The sequence below is a fragment of the Tarenaya hassleriana genome, unplaced genomic scaffold (assembly GCF_000463585.1).
Source record: "Tarenaya hassleriana unplaced genomic scaffold, ASM46358v1 Cleome4, whole genome shotgun sequence".
Lineage (NCBI taxonomy): Eukaryota > Viridiplantae > Streptophyta > Magnoliopsida > Brassicales > Cleomaceae > Tarenaya > Tarenaya hassleriana.
Window position 1 is genome coordinate 5527500 of NW_010966881.1, and position 20937 is coordinate 5548436.

General features: G+C 37.8%; 4 protein-coding genes across 4 annotated transcripts; 1 reads left to right on the plus strand and 3 right to left on the minus strand.

Moving 5' to 3' along the window:
* Positions 1-1628: 1628 nt before the first annotated feature.
* Positions 1629-4382, plus strand: LOC104824585 (probable disease resistance protein At5g63020). The gene is given in 5 exon segments (XM_010556681.1): positions 1629-2554; positions 2556-3349; positions 3352-4162; positions 4207-4279; positions 4368-4382. Coding segments are annotated over 5 exon segments (2619 nt in total).
* Positions 4383-12463: 8081 nt separating this feature from the next.
* LOC104824586 (chlorophyll a-b binding protein 6, chloroplastic) lies at positions 12464-13886 on the minus strand. The gene is made up of 4 exons (XM_010556682.2): positions 13804-13886; positions 13353-13455; positions 12952-13240; positions 12464-12787 (listed from the first exon to the last, which is right to left on the minus strand). The coding sequence occupies exons 1-4, from the start codon at positions 13863-13865 to the stop codon at positions 12636-12638; spliced, it is 606 nt and encodes a 201-aa protein (XP_010554984.2). The 5' UTR covers positions 13866-13886; the 3' UTR covers positions 12464-12635.
* Positions 13887-15334: 1448 nt separating this feature from the next.
* LOC104824236 (monothiol glutaredoxin-S14, chloroplastic-like) lies at positions 15335-16191 on the minus strand. Its single transcript, XM_010556251.2, has one exon. It carries the CDS (start codon positions 16116-16118, stop codon positions 15564-15566), a length of 555 nt encoding a protein of 184 aa, XP_010554553.1. The 5' UTR covers positions 16119-16191; the 3' UTR covers positions 15335-15563.
* A 223-nt stretch (positions 16192-16414) lies between these two features.
* Positions 16415-20869, minus strand: LOC104824238 (protein disulfide isomerase-like 1-3). Its single transcript, XM_010556253.2, has 13 exons — positions 20780-20869; positions 19650-20437; positions 18883-19012; positions 18508-18673; positions 18282-18400; positions 18088-18168; positions 17883-17969; positions 17713-17787; positions 17533-17601; positions 17351-17431; positions 17121-17255; positions 16938-16994; positions 16415-16796 (listed from the first exon to the last, which is right to left on the minus strand). The coding sequence occupies exons 2-13, from the start codon at positions 20210-20212 to the stop codon at positions 16632-16634; spliced, it is 1728 nt and encodes a 575-aa protein (XP_010554555.1). The 5' UTR covers positions 20213-20437; positions 20780-20869; the 3' UTR covers positions 16415-16631.
* Between the last annotated feature and the right edge of the window lie 68 nt (positions 20870-20937).

A 20937-nucleotide genomic window follows, 5' to 3' on the forward strand; every position in this document is an offset into this window, starting at 1 on the left:
TTTCCTGTTGTAAACCCTAGCAAAAGACGCGGCTTCCTCTTCCCGAGACGTAGGCCCGAGCTTTACGCTCGGTGCTGAACTCGTAACTTCTCTGTGTCGTCCTCTTCTTTCGGTCTTGGTTCACACGAGAGATTCGGAGTGATTCGGTGAGATTTCCGGCTGGCCTGAACCACTACAATATTAATTCAAATCGATTAATATCACTTTATTGGATGAATTCCATCATCATTAGACAAAACCAAATCGAAATTCACGATTTTTTTTAACAAATTTACAAAAATTCTATGGTGGCAAATAAGTCGTAATCTAGTCATAAAAAAGTGGTTGTGGCCGATTCCCAAGACAAAATTAAAGAATCCTTATGGTTGGACCCGTATGTATTTTGTCCATGTGGCTTTTCATATTATTTTAGATTTTGATTTTTTTTTATACACCTTTGCTTCTCGAAAAAATCTTGTGTATTTATTACGACTTAACTACGACTTATTTGCGACTTCGTATATGAACTAAAATTTTCGATTAAAATTTGTATTTTATCGATAAAGAATCTACATATGAAGAATATAAACAAATTTTACAAAGAGAATTAGTTTTAAGTCACAAATCACAAATTAATTAAAATTTTGTACATTTTTTAATATGTAACACTAAATGTATATTAACCAACTACTCACATATTCAACTAAATTACATAAAATGAATCAAAATTTCAAATTTGTTGAAATTTATTAAAAATATTAATTCAAATCGATTAATATCATTTTATTGGATGAATTTTATAATCATTAGACAAAACCAAATCGAAATTCGCGATTTTTTAAACAAATTTACAAAAATTCTATGGTGACAAATAAGTCGTATTTCAGTCATAAAAAAGTGGTTGTGGCCGATTTCCAAGATAAAATTAAAGAATCTTTATGGTTGGACCCACTTTTCGTAGATATTTTGTCCACGCGGCTTTTTATATTATTTTAGATTTTAACTTTTTTTATGGACGTTTGCTTCTCGAATAAATTATGCGAATTAATTACGACTTATTTGCGAATAAATTATGTATTTTGTCGATAAAGAATCCACATATAAAGAATATAAACAAATTATACGAAAAGAATTAGTTTTAGGTCACAAACCACACATTAATTAAAATTTTGTACATTTGTTGATATGTAACACTAAACCAAATCAAAATTCGCGATTTTTTTTACAAATTTACTAAAATTCTATAGTGGCAAATAAATCGTAATCCAGTCGTAAAAATATGGTTGTAGTCGATTTCCAAAACAAAATTAAAAAATACTCATGGTTGGATCCACCTGTCACATGATTACTCTTTTTTTTAAACAACGTGTATACGTGTAACATTTGTTACACAGCCCGTTTTATTAAGGGTTATATAGTCTTTTCCATCTTTTTTAAGGGTAAATATGACTTTTGTTAATTCCTTCTATTTTTACGGTGTACCACTGAAATGGATGCGACACGGGTAGTGTATTTCAGAAAAAAAGCCGTTCTGATCTTCTCCGATCTGTTTCCGTATTTACATCATTTTGTTCTTCTAGTTCCACTGTTTTCCTTCCTCTGCTTCTCCATCTCCATTTTCCTTGCCTCCTGCAGCAAAGCAGGCCAAGATGGGTAACATTTTCTCAGTTTCCATATCAGGCGATCAACTGGTTCAAGCCCTTTCGTGCTTCTTGTGTGGGAAGGCAAACTACGTCCGCAGGCTCGGAGAGAATCTGGAGGCTTTGCAGATGGCGATGAAAGAGCTAGAGGCAAAGAGAGATGATTTGTCCAGAAGGGTAGAGATAGAAGAAGTAAAAGGCTTACAACGCCTAGCCGAAGTCCAAGTATGGCTTTCAAGGGTCAAAGCCATCAAACCCAGCATCAGTAACCTACTCGATGCTCGTAGCGCTGAAGCTCAGAGATGGTGTTTCTGTGGGTTTTGTTCCAAGAATGTCATATCGACCTATTGCTATGGCGAAGAAGTAGTCAAGAAGTTGACAGAGGTAAAATATCTCATATCTGCAGGAGCTTTCGAAATGGTGGCTGAAATTGCGCCTCCTCCTAGGGTAATGGAGATGCCTATCCAACCCACAATTGGTCTCGAGACGATGCTTGAGACGACATGGAAGGATCTCATGGAAGACGGAGTGAAAACTTTAGGACTTTATGGTATGGGAGGAGTAGGCAAAACCACCCTGCTTTGCCAAATCAACAATAAGTTCCTCGAGGAGGCGAGGAACGAATTCGATATCGTGATATGGATTGTGGTGTCTAAAGATCTACAGATCGATAGGGTGCAAGAGGAAATCGGGAAAAGATTAGGACTTGGTATTGAGGAGTGGAAACATAAGAGCAGAAATGAGAAAGCTTATGAAATCTACAGATTGCTGAGGAGAAAGAGATTTGTGTTGTTGCTGGATGATATATGGTGCAAAGTAACTCTAGAGGAGATCGGGATTCCGTTACCGAGCACGGAAAATAGATGCAAAGTAGTATTCACCACACGTTCTAAGGAAGTATGCGGAAGGATGAGGGTTGATGTTGAATTGGAAGTTGTGTTTGGCGTTCGATAATGCGTGGGCATTGTTCAGATCCAAGCTCGGAGAAATCACGTTGAAGAGTCATCCAGACATACCCGAACTCGCGAAGATAGTCGCCGGGAAATGTCGTGGCTTACCCCTTGCCCTCAACGTAATTGGTGAGACCATGGCTTGCAAAAGGACGGTACGAGAATGGTGTCATGCCATTGATGTTTTGGCTTCATCTGCCACCGAGTTTTCGGGTATGAAAGATGAGATTCTCCCCATCTTGAAGTCCAGCTATGATCACTTAGAAAACGATAACGCCAAGTTGTGCCTCCAATATTGTGCTTTGTTTTCTGAAGATTACAATATACGTAAACATCTCTTGGTAGAGTACTGGATAGGTGAGGGAATTTTAGATGAAGAAGATGTTGAAAGAGCTGAGAACCGGGCTTACGAGATTATTAGTACCCTAGTTCGAGCATGTTTGCTGATAGAGCATAAGCCCGGAGGGTGTGTGAAAATGCATTATGTAGTCCGTGAAATGGCTTTGTGGGTAGCATCTGATTTAGGAAAACAAAGCAACCTTTTTCTGGTGAAAGCTGGTAGCGGATTACATCAAATGCCGAAACTCGAGAACTGGAAAATTGCGAGAAGGGTATCATTGATGAATAATCAAATCAAGAACATAACAGACAATCCCGAGTGTTTTGAGCTTATAACTCTGTCTCTACGAAACAACAAGCTGGTGAAAATCTCGGCAGAGTTCTTTCCTTTCATGCCGTCTCTAGTGGCTTTGGATCTATCAGGTAATGAGGGCCTTACCGATATCCGGAAGAAATCTCTAAGCTGGTATCTCTGCAATATCTGAGCTTACGACTAACAAAGATAGCCCAACTGCCCGTCGGTGTCAAAGGGTTGGTGACGTTGAGGTATCTGAATTTAGAGCGTACATATAGGCTTCAAAGCATCGTTGGAATATCGAGTTTATCGAACTTGAGAGTACTGAAACTATATGCATCCGGTCTTCTTTCAAACCTCAGCTTGGTAGATGAGTTGCAGACCTTGGAGCATTTACAGCTTCTGAACATTACTATAAGAGAAGCTTCTGTTTTGGAACATCTTCTGAGGAACCGCAGGTTGGCAAGTTGTACTCGATGCCTGTTTCTTCGAGAACTCGTATCATCTTCCGGAATATCACTCGTCACTGCTATGGATCGTCTCCGTGACCTCCTTATAGTAGAATCCGATATCTCAGAGATAAAGCTTGATCGGAGATCAGGCAACGAAGGCGAGGTCTTTCCATCTTACACCATTCCAAGTAACACGTGGTTTCGAAACCTCTTTAACGTGGAAATAGTCCTCTGCCAAGGCTTTAGGGACCTGACTTGGCTGCTGTTTGCTCCGAGTCTCGCTTCTCTATATGTCGCAATGTCATATCATATCGAAGAGATAATAAGCAAAGAGAAAGCCGAAAGCTTCGGAGGGGAAGGAGGGGGAAGTGTCATACCCTTTCTGAAACTAGAAAATATTTACTTGGAGGATCTGGAAAACTTGAAGAGCATCTACTGGAGTCCTCTGCCTTTCCCTTGTTTGAGACTTCTCGGCATAAAACAGTGTCCGAAGCTGAGGAAACTTCTGTTTGATTCCGAGAGCTCCATGGGAACGAACTCGATGTCATGGCAAAGGAAGAATGGCTTGAAGAAGTTGAATGGGACGACGAAACTACGAAAGAGCGTCTCCTTCTGTCTTGCAAGGTCGTTTTTTTCCCTCCCCCGTCCATTGATTTGTTTTCTATTGCATTTGTTAACTTACCATTGTTTTCTTCTTCATCTTCATCTTCAGGCTTATCTGCTTTAGGCAGACAAAACCACAGAAGACAGCTTATGACAAAACCAAAGGTATGTACTTCGGAGAATGCTTCATTTTCCAACTTTTTTCACTTGTGTTTATTCTCTAATAATAGATAGGGATTAAAAGATTAATAGGGGAGTGGATATCTGTGTGGGTTTTCCTCTAAACCCTTGTTCTTGAATTTTGGAATATGATTATTGATGTTTCGCCATTGACATGGTCTTATTCTTGTTATATTCATGTGTAATTGATACATGTGCATATATATGTAGATGTATATAAACACATGTATGAGGGGGAGAGAGAAAGATGTGTCATGATGTGTATGTATGTTGTTGTGATTGCAAGAGAAGTTAGATGGAGTTTGCATATTCCCCCCACAGAGACACATTTTTGTTAGGATTCAGAACCGAACAAGAAGGAAAAAGACAAAAATCCTCCCATCTTCATTTACATTCTGTCCCGCCCTGAATTCGAATACCATAGTAGGGAGGGAGCGCATAATTCAAATCACATGGCTGGCTCCCGACCCCGGGATTAGTCTGGACCTCGATCCAGAAAACCCGGTTACCCAAAAAAAAATTTTCTTTTACATTGTTTTCATTCAGACGTTTTTACATTTATTGTCCGATTCTCTCTCTTTTTTCTTTTTTATTTTCCTGTTTGATCGTTTTGCTATTTTCTTCGTCGAGGAACCCTAATTCCTATTTTCTTGTTGGATTGATTGAATTTTTTGGAAAACAAATACAAATAAATGGTCTTTGCTACTGCATATTCATAAAATACAAATTATGGCAGAAAAATACATTTAACTTACGAATATATATAATTTTATTTTAATTATCCCAAATTATTACTAATTTTATCGATGAACTCATGTGTCACCAAATACAGATCTTGGTACAAATCAATAAGAATAGAATTCTTTCACGATAAAGTAAGTTAAACATATGTTGTTTAAGACATATTACTTGAACTGGAAAATCGACACATATAATAATCAGTTCAAATTTTAAAATAAAATTTTGTCGTGGAAACTTTCCTGTCGGACCATATTTCCTGTCCCCAACCCCAGGTCAAATTGATGCGACTTTTAATGCCATGTCTGACTTTCAAACGGGTGAATATCGATATCGTCATTACCACTTCGGAAAAAAAAAATAACGTGGCTAATGAAAATGATTACTATTTCAATTATTTGATTTGGAATTTAATTCAACGCCGATTTTAATAATATAGTACTGAATTTTAGACGAAGAATATTAGATCAAGTCGTTAAACCTCGCAAATAACATCACAGCTCTATTGATTAATATGATTCGTTTATTTCAATATGATATATGATATGACTTTGATCTATATGATTTGTTTATCATATCGACGCTCACGAATGAAGCACGTTTAGACAAGAGTAGCAATAAAATAGATGATCTAGTGATTATGTAGGCAATATTTTTTTTAGCATGTTTAGTAAAAAATACACTGTAAATGGATGGAGGATGTTGATTTGCATTTGATATGAATTTAGAATTTAAATTCAAATTTCAATAAAAGATTTTCAACGAATCAAATATTGCAATGTAAACAATCCTTCATTGTCAATGTCCTTTTGTATCCATTGGCATTTTTCTAGAACTTTCAGGGAAAAAGTCTAAAATCCAAACTATAAAAGGGCCAAAGCGGAAGATGAATGCATTCATTTTTTTTTTATAACCGAGAGGTTCACCTGGGCTTTCGCTCTCAGGCCCGGAAACATCTTTTAGAGGCTTGGTGACATGGACCCAGAAAGCAACACCCTTCCAACCAAGAAATAACCCTCCCTCCCCAGCATAGGTGCTCGAATACGGGACCAGCAATTGGCACCCCAACCAATTCTCGCCTCAGCATGGAGCTATACCCTGTTGGGTAAGATGGATACACGCATGCATGGCAGTGAAAGACATTATCATGTTTGCCACTTGCATTGCATGATTCCCATGCATATTTATGTCGGAAAAATATCATTGCTGGTAGCATGAAATTACATGAATCACGGATAAGAAATCCAAATCGTCAGTCATAATTTTACTAAAAAAAACTGTTTGGAGTATATATACTTATTCCCACGCATATATCTCTCTATATATATATATTAGTATATCATTCCGTTCGAATATTTTTTTTAAACTCGATTTATGTGGAGAACCATACCCCAACAATTTATTTTAAAATAATTCGAAATGAATGAAATATGACCCAAGTCAAATTTAATTCGGTACTGAACACCACCCTTTGCACAATTTTGAGAAAAAAATGGTAAATTTAATAATCTTAATCAAAATTATCGGATGGTCAATAACTATTTGAGTTTTTCTAGATTTTACAAAGTGGGACTTTATATGACATTAACACATAAAAAAATGCCATGATGTATAACTATTTATTTGGCCCATAAGCCTTCGTACGACGAAACTGGCCGTATAAAGAAAGCGTAGAAAATCCAAAAAATCTGAGCTCTGATGCCATCTGATCTGTTGATGTAAACCCTAAAATTCTATTGACAGCTAAAGATTCTTATTAAGATATTGACTGGTCCTGGAAACTATAGACACATGTATACATATATATAAGGGATATACATACATATATATATATATAAGATACTATAGTCACACATATATATATATATATGGGGACAAGCAAAGAGACATATACAAGATAGTGATTGTACTCGACAATTATTATATTTTGGGCCACTTGAATTCCACAAATTGTATCGGCTCCCTGAGATATTGCAATTAACCAGTTTCCTTCACTCGGATTCGGAGTGAATTAAATATTTTAGTTCAAAATAATAATATAATTAATTAATTTGATTTTGACAGATTGTACTTAATTACCTTATTTGATTCACAAATGGAATATTGGATTAGGGGAAACAGACAACTACACACCTAATCCCTTTTTGTATGTTATTGTCTACACTTTGATACTCCACCAGTTGTCTCCCTTTTATTAATCTGTTCCCAAAATTGTAAAATTAATGGGAAAACACACACACATAAATGTTCTACAACTATTTTTGTTGACAAACGTGTTAAAAAATTAAGCGTAAACCGATCTTTAATGTAGAATATCAAGTGTTGGAATTTTTATAATCCTTGGTATTTTTATGGAGAAACACAAAAATATAAAACCAAAATAGAGATCTAAGATGCTTTAACTAATTATAAATTGTATTTTAGGAAAATGGATGGTGGGCAAGTTCATGATTCGTCCTAGATATACGTGTAATCGAATAGATCTCCATATACACAAAACACACAGAAGCACACATGCATATACATACATACATACATACATATATACACACGTGTGTGTGTATTCCAAAGTAATGCATGGATTAGGTATAGTAAAACAGTATGGATTATTGCAAAGTCTAAACAGAAAGGGTCGAAGCGAGAGTCCCAGGTTCAACCAACCCCATCTCCCAGAATTCATAATAAAAATAAAAAATAAAAGTCTCTGGTTAATCTTATGATTATTGATTAATAAACGCAACTAACGTATTTTTTATATTTCATTAGAAACCATACAATAATAGATATTATAACAGAAGTTTTCTAAATTATTATCAGATGTCGATCTTTGCAAAATAGGAGAATGGCCCCAAGAATTGTTAGCATGCGGTGCGAAGCAGACCATGAAATTATGGCTAATTTCGCTCAATAATATGGGTTTCCATACAAATTTTGTAAGACATTTAAATCGGATTTTCCTCGACCATGGATATATTAGTATTTCTACAGAAAAGTGGGGTTTAGAGTGACAAGTATGGTATTTCAATTATTAGGTTAATTTGATAATCATGCATATATAAATACAAGGGAGTATATATATATCTATATAATGATGTATGTGTGTGAATTTTAGAGAGAGAGAGAGATGGGAAAAAGGTGGAAGGGAAAGAAAAAATATTTGTTTTAAATAACTTTTTTTTTCATTCAATATTTAAGATTGTTTTTGCATTCGGTTCGGTTTAAATTCATGTTCAATAATTAGTTTAATCTTAAAAAATTTTCATTCATCAATCCATTTTCAAACAGATTCTCTTACTATATAATTCAGTTTTATATAATGGAACATAAATATTATCCTCTAATTGTAACGCAAATATATAATAAAGCAATACAATCCTAAAAATGATAGTGATCATTAAAAACAGGAAATATGACAAAAACGATGAAGAAGCAACCAAATAATAGAAAGACCGAGGAATTTAAAAGTCACACTAAGATATTAACATTTTATATTTTCAATGTGTATCCAAGCACTTGCAGACAAAATGAGCTTCAGAGAAGAGAAGAGCAACCTTTAGCTTTTTTAAGACCACCAGAACCAGAAAAGGAGATTTCAAACACACACACCCTCTCTCTCTTTTAGGGTTTTTTTATAAAAAAAAATTTATCCTTATTTTTGTTTCTTTTTATAGCTTGTGAAATTTCCTCCCAACCCATCAGCTCTCTCTTATGGTTTTGTGTGTTGAGTGATGAGGTAAGATGGAGTTTGTGTATTGATGATGTGGATGATGATGATGATGGATGATGATGATGATGAGTGGTGTGTGGTGTGGGTGTCTAAATTTAGTGGGGAAGAAGGGATGCGAAAGCTAACACCACAAGCAATTCCTTGTTTTCCATCTCAAAAGACTCGAAATAACCAAAAATCTTTGCCCTAACTTCAAGCCCCCTTTGCCACTTTTCCCTTCTTTCTTGCCTTTGCCTTAGGGTTTCTTGTGGGTCTTTCTTTTTCCCCTTTTTTCTCATCTTTTATTTTTGACCCAAACACCTTATTTCTGCTCTCTCTCTCTCTCTCTCTCTCTGGATATATGTATGTACGTGTTTGTGTATACGTTTGTATGCACGTATATCTGTCTCTATATATCGATCTGTTTATATCTATCTCCATCTTTAGGTTTCTCTTTTATATATATAACCCTTCTCCTGCTTTCTCAATCTCCTTCAATCCCTCTCTATCAATCTCTCCCTCTCCTGAATTCCCAGCCTCATGTATATATGTTTTCATTGATTCTCAGTACCTCCTCAATTTTGTTTCAAGAAAGTGATCTTTTTAGGGTGTCAAGAAAACCAAATCCTTATTCCAGAAGAGAAAACATCATTAAACCGCATCTCCACACATGTGAATACAGGACGCATGCGATTATATATATATATATATGACTCATATAGGTTGCATATGCTCAAATGCATTTACTCACATAGTTGTCAATCCTTTTTCATAAGATTTCCATCCATTGTTCACTTAGAATTCCATGGGTATACACAAAGGAAGTTTCATATATGAAATGGCATGTATACATGCACACGCACACGCTCATACCATGAAGTAGACATGTATCTATACACACGTATATATATGTATATATGTATGCCTGGCTCCCTGTATGCCATATGCTGAGCCCACCGAGCAGCGGTGGCCTCTGGCAGATGGCGTATGAGGAGCCATGCATATCCTCCTGTATTATACATATACATCCACATAAACACACACACACACACACACATATATATATGTGCTTCTCTTTAGTTTCTGTTTTGGTACGAAAGGTATTGTCGAGTTCGATTTGTAGACTCTGTCCATTTCGCAGCATGAGCAGGGGGCTATGCAGAATCTTCAGGTACTTCACTCCAAAACCTGTGCCTAATTAATTAGTTAAATACTATGATATTCCAATTTTACATTATGGTTTCCTAGATTTTCTAATGCATAGTTCTGATTCTCATGGAAGTTTAATGACAAGGGTTTCAAAGTAATTAATCTTCAGTAGAACTTTTATCGTTGCAAGGAGGAGGATTCCTAACTTTGGTCCTTTTAAATTTCCTTCTCAATATCTTATATTCGAATTGCAAATCGTTAGTTATTCTATATCTGTATGATTACGTTTATATATCGCTCCATAATAATTTTTCTGTGTACATACATACATATATATATAAAGTTATTGTAAGCGTTATATGAATATTACAAGATTAAATATGAAAAAAAAGTGACTTCATGAATCATGACTTATTTCAAGTTTTTTTGACAAATTTGTGAAATTATCACTTCTAGAAAAATCCTATTTCAATGTGGTAGCTAAATATTAACAACATGCAGGTGTATCAAGAATTAATATTTACACCTCACCCACAACCGAGCCATATAAAAAAAAATCAAATTATATACTGCAATTAAGCGTTCGATATTTTGTATTTTTTTCGGTTGTTTTTGGATTCGATTTTATTAGTTTTGGTTTGGATTTGGATTACGTTATAAAAAATATTTGTTTTAAATAACTTTTTTTTTCATTCAATATTTAAGATTGTTTTTGCATTCGGTTCGGTTTAAATTCATGTTCAATAATTAGTTTAATCTTAAAAAATTTTCATTCATCAATCCATTTTCAAACAGATTCTCTTACTATATAATTCAGTTTTATATAATGGAACATAAATATTATCCTCTAATTGTAACGCAAATATATAATAAAGCAATACAATCCTAAAAATGATAGTGATCATTAAAAACAGGAAATATGACAAAAACGATGAAGAAGCAACCAAATAATAGAAAGACCGAGGAATTTAAAAGTCACACTAAGATATTAACATTTTATATTTTCATCGAAAATAACACTATCATAATTTAATGCAATATCGTTTTTTTTTATTTAATAAAAAGAAAGGGAAAATGAAATGGTCGGGAAACCCTAGGGGAAGAGAGGGGAAGCGGAAGGGGTGCCTGAAATTATTCCAGCAGCCCATCCAACCACGCGTGAGACTGTTTGACACAAACATACATGACACCATATATCGCCTGCAGGCTTCTTTTTTTTATTTTTCTCCTTTTTTTGAATAGTTATTTCTTTTTATAATTCCATAAAAACAAAATATTCCTTTGAAAAAACAGTAACATATTTATAAAAATGAAGATCATACGTCTAAACGCATCTTTTTTTTTGTGGAAACATAACCTAATATTTTGATAGTTATAGTTTTTTAATTTCAAGGCTAGTTCTAAGTGATATATGCATTCCAAATGCCAAATTCATGCCTGGATTTAGGAGGAAAACAAAAAAAAAACACTTAAAAATGGGAAATATTTTTAACACAATGTAAATGTATCTTTTACGCCTTATTTCTTTTGTGATAATTTGTTTTGTTATTTTAACAATTTATTTAATTTTGGCTAGGTATATGACTAATTAATATCTCTTGCAATATACTCCGTATATGTCTTTCTCTCTCTACAATTATGTTACACAAAATCACAACAGAATCATCTTCTTCTTTTGCATTTGTCAAGTCAACAAATTCAATTTAATGAAAAAAAAAAGATTCATGGGGAATGTAAACCGGTGGAAAAAGTACTAATGAATAATGATGAGAGAAAAAAGATTAGAAATAATGTTTTTTTTTCTTTGGTAATCACTTTTTTTCTTCAATAAATAAAAAATATAATGATGATAAATAAAAAAATAGAGTAAATCATAAGACATGGAATGGACCACCCTATTCTACTATTCTCTCTTCTCATTGGCCACTAGGGAATAGTGATAATTTTTCTTAAAAAAAATTTTTGTCCATCAGTCAAAGTAGGTCAAAAGAGAATTTCAAGAACCGAGGGCCACGCTCCACATTATTTTATTGATTTCACTAATTTTATTATTCTTTTTTTTTTATTTCTTTAAAAATAATTATGTATATACATGTGTGTGTTACTTCATATTAAACGTAACAAAATGTCCATAAGAAATTAAGTAAACATAGATCTTGTAGGTTCTTTAATTTCTAGTTATTGGAAGCTATTGATGTGCAGAACATATAAAATAATTACGGTGTACGATTTTTAAGAGATGAAATTGCAGATGCTCCGAGTTCAGTATCATGGATCGATTTTGGATTTCGTTTTTTCAGCTTTGAACCGGTTTTCAAAAAAATGTGCCAATCTAAAACCGAAATACCGTCGGTTTAGTCCGGTTTGGGTTTGATTGGTTTTGTTTGAACAAAAAATGTACTGATGTTGAACCACTTAAAAAGCCAGTTGAAGAGATTCCAAGCAAATACATTTGATATATATGTATGCATATCTAAGCCCTAGTTATCAGATTACACAGACAAGGGAGGAGGACAAGCGCGTTCATTGCAAGGTGATGTTTTTACACACACACGTTACCAATTTTACAGTGGTTGAAAGATGAAATGAGGACGAACTCTGGATTTAGGGCGAAAGGGAAGGAGGGATGACAATGTCACCAATGTTGTTGTGCCATGGATCAGCCAAGTGAGTAGCCAAGTTCTCCAATGGCCCCGTGCCCGGGTAAGCCGATTGCTGCACGCAGAACCCCACGAATGCCAACAACGCGAGTCGCCCTACAAAACCGACGATATCAGATTAACGTATATATCGAGAGTTACCAAGAGCAGTTTTATATCAAAACTCGTCATTTCATCGAAATAATATAACCACATCCGTTAGATATATGAGCAAAGAATGCGTTTGCTTGCGAACAAGTGATCAAGAAGAGGTGTTTTACCGTTCTTGATCTCTTTAACCTTCAATTCCTCGAACTTCTTGGGATCTTTGGAGTATCCGAGAGGGTCGAAGGCACCTCCGGGGTACTTTTTCTTCTCGGGGTCTTTCTCCATACTTCTCTGGTGCTCGACAAAAGCGATAGCCAAGAACTCGATCACGAGAATGGTCGGAAGAGTGCCCCATGGCACGGGGTTGCCCAAGTACGTGGCTTGACCTCCCGGTGTCGCCGCCCATTCCTGAGCCTTCACCCAGTTTCCATACCCCAATGCCTCAGGCACCAATATCCCTGGCTGCACATTTCAAGAATAGGGAAAAACCATTATACTTTCTCCCACAAACTAGATTTGTACTAGGCATAGACCGATGCGTGAGTGTGTATTCACTCGTTGGTGAGGTACTTACAACAGCAAGCATTGCCCATCTGCAGTGGATGAGCTCTGACTCCTTGTATCTCTCCAAATTCTCCGGAACTTCTCCCAGCCTAAGTGGGTCGAATCCAAAGTCGCTGTCCCATTATAAAAGAAAAAACTTAATCAAAGATCCAAACATGCACATAATGGTCCAAATTTAGCGTATAGATATATTCACATAGAACACATTTCGTCTGTAACGTTTAAGATTAACACAAGTTACCGTTAAAGAAGTCACACTTTTAATTTATAGCTAACAAAGCCTCATATCACCAAACACATGTTTTCGACATTGCTCAGCATAGACTAGTATCCCAACAAAACATCACCAAACTAAACCGTAATTGAACCGGACAAAAAACCGAACATAACCAAACTTCAGTCCAACTTCTGTCAACGCGAGATAAACCAAAACCGACAATCAAAGTCCAGAGATTTCGTACCCAGGAGCAGAGCCGTCGAGGTAAGGAGGGCGAGGTTGACCTGGCATCCAATCGGCTGTCATGCTGACGCGGCCGCCGCCGTTGACATGTGTGTGTTACTTCATATTAAACGTAACAAAATGTCCATAAGAAATTAAGTAAACATAGATCTTGTAGGTTCTTTAATTTCTAGTTATTGGAAGCTATTGATGTGCAGAACATATAAAATAATTACGGTGTACGATTTTTAAGAGATGAAATTGCAGATGCTCCGAGTTCAGTATCATGGATCGATTTTGGATTTCGTTTTTTCAGCTTTGAACCGGTTTTCAAAAAAATGTGCCAATCTAAAACCGAAATACCGTCGGTTTAGTCCGGTTTGGGTTTGATTGGTTTTGTTTGAACAAAAAATGTACTGATGTTGAACCACTTAAAAAGCCAGTTGAAGAGATTCCAAGCAAATACATTTGATATATATGTATGCATATCTAAGCCCTAGTTATCAGATTACACAGACAAGGGAGGAGGACAAGCGCGTTCATTGCAAGGTGATGTTTTTACACACACACGTTACCAATTTTACAGTGGTTGAAAGATGAAATGAGGACGAACTCTGGATTTAGGGCGAAAGGGAAGGAGGGATGACAATGTCACCAATGTTGTTGTGCCATGGATCAGCCAAGTGAGTAGCCAAGTTCTCCAATGGCCCCGTGCCCGGGTAAGCCGATTGCTGCACGACGAGAGAAGCGACGGGTACGCGGCGGCGATGCCGCAGCTCATCAGCGCGTTCGAAGCCATTTCTGATAGAGAGGGAGAGATTTGGTGGAGATAAGAGATGTTGTGAGAGAGGAGAGTGTATAATAAGGAGCGTTGGGATTGAAAATCTAAAAGAGGATTGTGATTGGGTAAAGAGGGCTTACACGGTTTCTGTCATTGGTCCACGTGTCACTTCTCAATCCGGTATGAAATATGCATCTGCTTGTTTGTGCGGTTGGAGGCCAAGTGGATAAAACTACCTTCTTGCCATTTATCCTCATCCACTTCCCTTGTTTTTTTTTAAAAAAAAAATCAGAAAAAAAAATTTGCAGTAAAGCTATGTATTTCACAATCAATCACGCGATTCTCATTTCAGTAATTGGTCTTTGTTACATGCTTTGAAACATTTTATTAATAAATCATAAACAATAAGCACACTAATTTCATTAAAACAATAACAATCCAAAATCGGAACGAATCAACGGTCCAATTTCACCATTTGATGCAACTTTCATATCGATCCAAAGGAGTTGGAATGTTGGATAGACGAATGTAACAGTAGCTTCTATGAAACAAAGTCTCTTCTATGAATCCAATCTTGCAATTTCAAATTCGCTATATCTCGCAATTTCGACGTCGGTCGGGTAATCGATCTCGTCTCGACCTCATCTTAGATCTCAATCTCGTGAGACCCGGATACTCGTGGCTAAAACCGGATGCCTACGATATCCGAAGCCGTTGAAATTTCGGAAATTTCGTTACACTTATGGAGGCATCATCAAACATCAAGACAAGATCACGGAAAGGTTTTAGTGTATAGACTGAACACCTTTCAGACGTTTTCCGACATTAGCAGCAACTCTCTAACTATCTTGAACACTTTATAAAGCGTGATCTTTTTCAGATGCAATGATTGATCGTCCAGTCCACAGATTAAACCCTAAATACCCAGAAACACAATTTCTGTATCATTCATCACAGATTCCACACAATCAACAACGTGTTTTCCTTTCTTTTTAGTGATTTCAAGAACACATAGCCTTCTCCAATACTTCCTGCAACTCACCACTCTGAAAAGCCTCAATGGCAATGTCACAGCCGCCGAAGAACTCGCCGTTGATGTAAAGCTGAGGAAATGTCGGCCAGTTCGAGTATTCCTTCAACGCTTGCCTCAGGAGCTCGTTCTCCAGAATATTCACGTCCTCGAACGGCGCATTCAGCGTCTTCAGGATCTGCACCACCGTGTTCGAGAACCCGCACATCGGGAAATCCTTCGTCCCCTTCATGAACAGCACCACCTCCTTCGAGCTCACCAGCTTGTCCAGCGTTTCCCTCAGCTGCGGCGTCAGCGCCGTCGCCATGCACCGGAATCTCTTCGTCGGAGGTGACGGAAACGTGGCGGCGGCGGCGGAGGTACTGGGATTGAGTTTGAGGATCGAAGCGGTGCCAAAGAACGAGTAGCGGCGGTTGAAGACGGCGACGGTCGGATTCGACGCGAAACTGCAGGAGCGAGGCCTCTTCCCGGCGGAGAAGGCGACGGATGGTGCCGGCAACGGCGATTTGAGGGATCGGAGAGCCATTTGGGGAAGAATCTGGAGAGAACCGAGGAAGTGGGAATTAGGGATTTTTCCAAGAAATATGGTGAGTAAACGGAAGAAATATTTTTTTTTTAGTATACAAAATTAAAACAGCCACACAAATGCGAACACTTGTCCTTTTTTGTCACGCTATTTTGACATAAATTTGGTTCTAAATCGAAAATGATTTTTGATGAATATTTATTTAAAAAAAATCTTTATAAACCTTTTTTCAATGAGATTGATTTATTATTAGTTTTACAAATATTAATTGAAAAATAAAACAAACCCGCGGAACCAGACAGAACTGAGACTGCTTCTCTTGGATAGAAGAAATGAAATGAACATATTCTTCAGAAACATGCTTCTCTTCTTTGTTCGATTGCCCCAAATCACAGCATACAACAATTCTAAAGTTACAACAACAACAAACAAAAAAAACTCGTTTTTTTTTGTCATCAATGGAAACCCTTTTGGACGTTAGGGTTCATCTATCAAGTTTCCCAGTAGGCATCATCACAACTCATCCTTTCCATCAGACGAAACCTTCTTCGGCTCTTCAATGGCAATGACCGGTTCAGAAGCGGAGGATGCCGGCTTCTGGAGTTTAAAAGGGATGGATGCATGCTTCTTCAGGAACTTGTATATTTCCACCACAGTTCGGTCGGCCTCCACAGTGATCTGACGTCCGAACAAAAACTAACAAATCAGTTCTTGACGCGACAGAACCGGTTTTCGTGTTTCAAAACCCCGTGGCGATGAAACGGTACGACGAGAAGGGAGAGAAAAAAAGGGAGAGTTTATTTAATCAGATCAGCTCACCGGGTCGAAGCTCTTGTTTCCAGCGGGGAAGAAAAGGATTGTTGGATAGCCATCAGCCTGTGAGAGATGGAGACAGAACAAAATAGATTAAGATCTTATTCATAAATGTCTTTCTTTTTTAAAGTTTATGATTAATCTCAGTTTGTCTTAAGCCCGCAAAGATTTGCGTCGAGCTAGTAGTACCTTAGCTCGAGGATGCTCGTTGGTTGTGCCATCCATCTTGGCTATGACAAGTGTCTCGACGCCTCTGAGATACTTCCCGAGCTTGTTGTAAGTTGGCTCGAGTGCTTGGCAATGGCCGCACCAAGGAGCGTATATCTGGAGAAAAACCGAAACGTCGTAGGTATAACGAGGATACAACAAGAAGAAACGTACTTGACCGATTCTTTGTCTGAAAGACAATATATGATTACCTCGAGAAGAACGTCCTTTGATTCGTCAAGAACGATCTCGTCAAAGTTGTTGCCAACAACGATCTTAACATCACCGTCATTCTGCGTTGGATCAGAATTCGATAGGAAATAGATTAGTTATTGTCCCTTAAGGTCACAAGAGCATGTTCCTGGCCGAGGTTGTTTCCAGGAGAAGGACTTACTTTCTCGGGCACGGGATCTGACTTGTAGAAAGGCTTTAGTTTGTCAGCTAAGAAATCTTCTGCAAATGTCTATCGACAAATATATACAAGAAACGTATTTAAACAGATCGCTACAAGTTACGAAAAACATATTGCGAATCACGAAACCGCAAATCGGGACTGTATCGAACTCGGAAAAACCTTAATGTTCTCGAGTGTCAATTCACCATCCAGAAGAAACTTCCTCGTATCTTCATTTCCAGTGTATACCATCACCTACGCATTCAAACAAAAACATATCAACGGATTCATTGTACCAAGTGACCGGTAAAGAACAAAGTCCGAGCGATGTTACGTGGAGGAAAACTTACTCTCGGGGCGGTTCCGGTAACACCGAAGAAATCAGAAACAGCTTGTCCATAATCTTCATTGTCCATTTGCACATAAACAAAGACGTACTGCAACAAACAGAACCCGCTATTCTTAATCCTATCGCCCGGCCTTGAACATAACTGATTGATGTTTCGACATTAAGTTTCCTGACAAACTATCAACAGAAGAGAAAGAAATGACAACCTTTCCCTTAAGGGACTTTGCCACCTCCCTGAAAGTGGGAAGGAGCTTCTCGGTTTCGTTTGCAGCAGCAAATAGAATGAGCTGACAAGGTAACAGAAGAAATCAGCACTGGGAAAAAAAATGGAGACTACAAATATCGATATCGTCATCATCAACACACAACGAGAAAACAAACGGAGAAAAGGGTCTTTTACTTGGTTTTTTATCGGGTTTTCGAAGATGAGTGATGCGCTTTCCCTCGTGAAATTAATCACTAAGGGAGCTTTGTTTGCTGACACAAACTCTGATATAGCTGCCTTAATGAAATTTCCATCTGCCATAAAGAGAAAAATGCCACACACACCTTTAGATCATAAGAACAATCGTGTAAGAGAGGATTGAAACCGGGGGAAAGGAAATCGAATTCTCGAGGAATCTAACCGAAACTGGCGAGTTTCTCATCCTCCTTTTTCAGAATGACCAAGGAAGGACGCTTGGCTTCGGATTCGATTTTAAATATCTTCGCAACTTCAGGACTCGTAGTTTGGTAAAAGCTAACATCGTCGTCCATCCTGGAAGCAGCTGCAAGCTCTTCACTTTCCGGACCCTATGAAGAAAAAGGAGTAGAAAAGTTGAACCCAAGTGTTCAAAACGTATTTTCGAAAACAACGATCACACATTGCATCTGAAAGATGCAGACTTTACAATCAAGATACAACCCTAAAGTCAGTTTGAACAGAACTACTAGATTTGAAGTTAAGTGCCCCAAAACCAATTCTTGAAGTGATTTTTGCAAGAACGAGCAGAAAAGAATACCACTAACGAGTTGAGGAATCCGAAAACGATTTTTGGTTCAGCGGACAAGACACGTTCTGCCTCAACGGTTGTAGTAATGTTTTGGATGCTTGGGCCGATCTTCTTCTTCACCCAAGTCACGATTGCGTCCCTGCAACCAAACAGTTTATCCAATCAGAGGCATCACAAATGAAAACGCATCTACCAAAAACATGTATCAATACAAATAACTAAACAGGAACATATCAGAACTCAACCAGAATAGTTTAAACCCCGCAATAGATCATCAGGTATTCCGTTTTCGAGGTTCCATAAACATTTGTTCTCACAGATTCACCAACATCAACATTTTTCTTCAACTGGGGACAGATACAAATCCAACATGGAATACATATATGCACATACATATATATAGAATACTTGAAGTTCATTCTCTACTCCAAATTTAAGAGATCTAATACCCAGATGTTGATGCAATGCTGATATTATGCTGCAAAATCCATACAAATTCCCGTAAATCTCGGGTCAATGTTAGCTCTCTCTGATCTCAATAATGTCTCAGATGACAAGTTCCATACTCACATCAAAGAGAGATCTCTAATCACTTTGGCCTACCAAAACTACAACATTAACAAATCAGATAAAAAAAAAGTCTCCGAATTTAGCATCCAGACAGATCCCAAACTACGAATCTGAAACAAACCAATCTCTATTGCCAACGCATTGATCCCAAAATGGGTCAGACAATCGATCAGATAAAACACAATCTTGAACTCAAAGCCACTTACTTGGTCCTTTCCCCTTCATAAGTCTTCTGTACTTCTCCATCAACAAACAGAAACACTGTCGGGAACCCCTGCACCTCGTACTTCTGAGCGAGCTCGCCTGCCTCCGTCGCGTCGAGCTTCGCGAGCGCCGCCACGCCCTTCAGCTCCGTCGCCGCCGCCGCATACTCCGGCGCCAAAGCCTGACAGTGTCCGCACCATGGCGCGTAGAACTCCACCATCACGAAGCTGTTGTTCCCCACAAAACCCGTGAAATTCTCCTTCGTCAGCACCACCACGTCCTTTTCGTCCACCGCCGGAAACAGCGGCTCCTCCTCGTGCGCTCCGCCGTGCTCGTACCCGCCTTCTCCGGATTCGAAGTCTTCGTAGTTTTCGAAGTCTTGGTAATGGAACTGGTCGTGGTCATCTCCGTAGGGGACATGGGCATGTTCCTTGGCTTCCTCGGAAGCGAGGAAAGCGACGTCTTCATCAAGATCTGAGTCAACGGCGAGCGAAAGAGACGGCGAGTTCAGGAGAAGAAGAGCGGAGAGGAAGAGAGTGAGGAAGATGCTCGCCGACGACGCCATTGGGACGGATCACGAAGACAGTGAGATGCAGAGATGTCTGGTTTTATGTATATTGCATGGTTTTAGAGGAAGAGTTGACTGTAAGAAGCCAAGTGAACGTGGATGATTTGTCGGAGGGAAAACACCAGCGAATGAGGAAGTGCCACGTGGAAGTCAATAGTCACATTTGACTTCATATTGAAGGTCGTGGAAGTGTCGTGGAGTGAAGATGTGCAAGCTGTAGATCTGTTGATATTTGTAAATTAGCACATTAAAAAATATATAAAATATTATCATTGCAAACATTGGGGATGATTAAACGCGAAACAAGACATAGGAATCTCATCTTTGATCTGACATATTTATGAAATATTCATACAATAAGAAGGCAGAAAGGAGAAATGCACTTTGGATTAAAAAAACAAATCTTTAAGTGAAAGCTGATTTTTTTTTTTTGTAAATAAAAGGGTTCATACAAAGATTGGGTCAAACAAATGAACAATCGCTGGAGAACCAGGAAGAAAAACTCAGTAAAAATGCATAAAAAGGTCCATTTTTTCATGTCTTTCAGGAGGAAGAGAGACGTACCCTTGTGAGATTGGAGGAAGGAGGAGGGCGAAATGGCATCTCCTTCTCCCCTGCGTTGTCGGAGAATGAAGCCGGCCGTAACTTTCTTTAAAAAATCTTTTTTTTTCTTTATTTTAGAAACACTAAAACGGGTCCATATATGTTATTCGGCTGCCGAG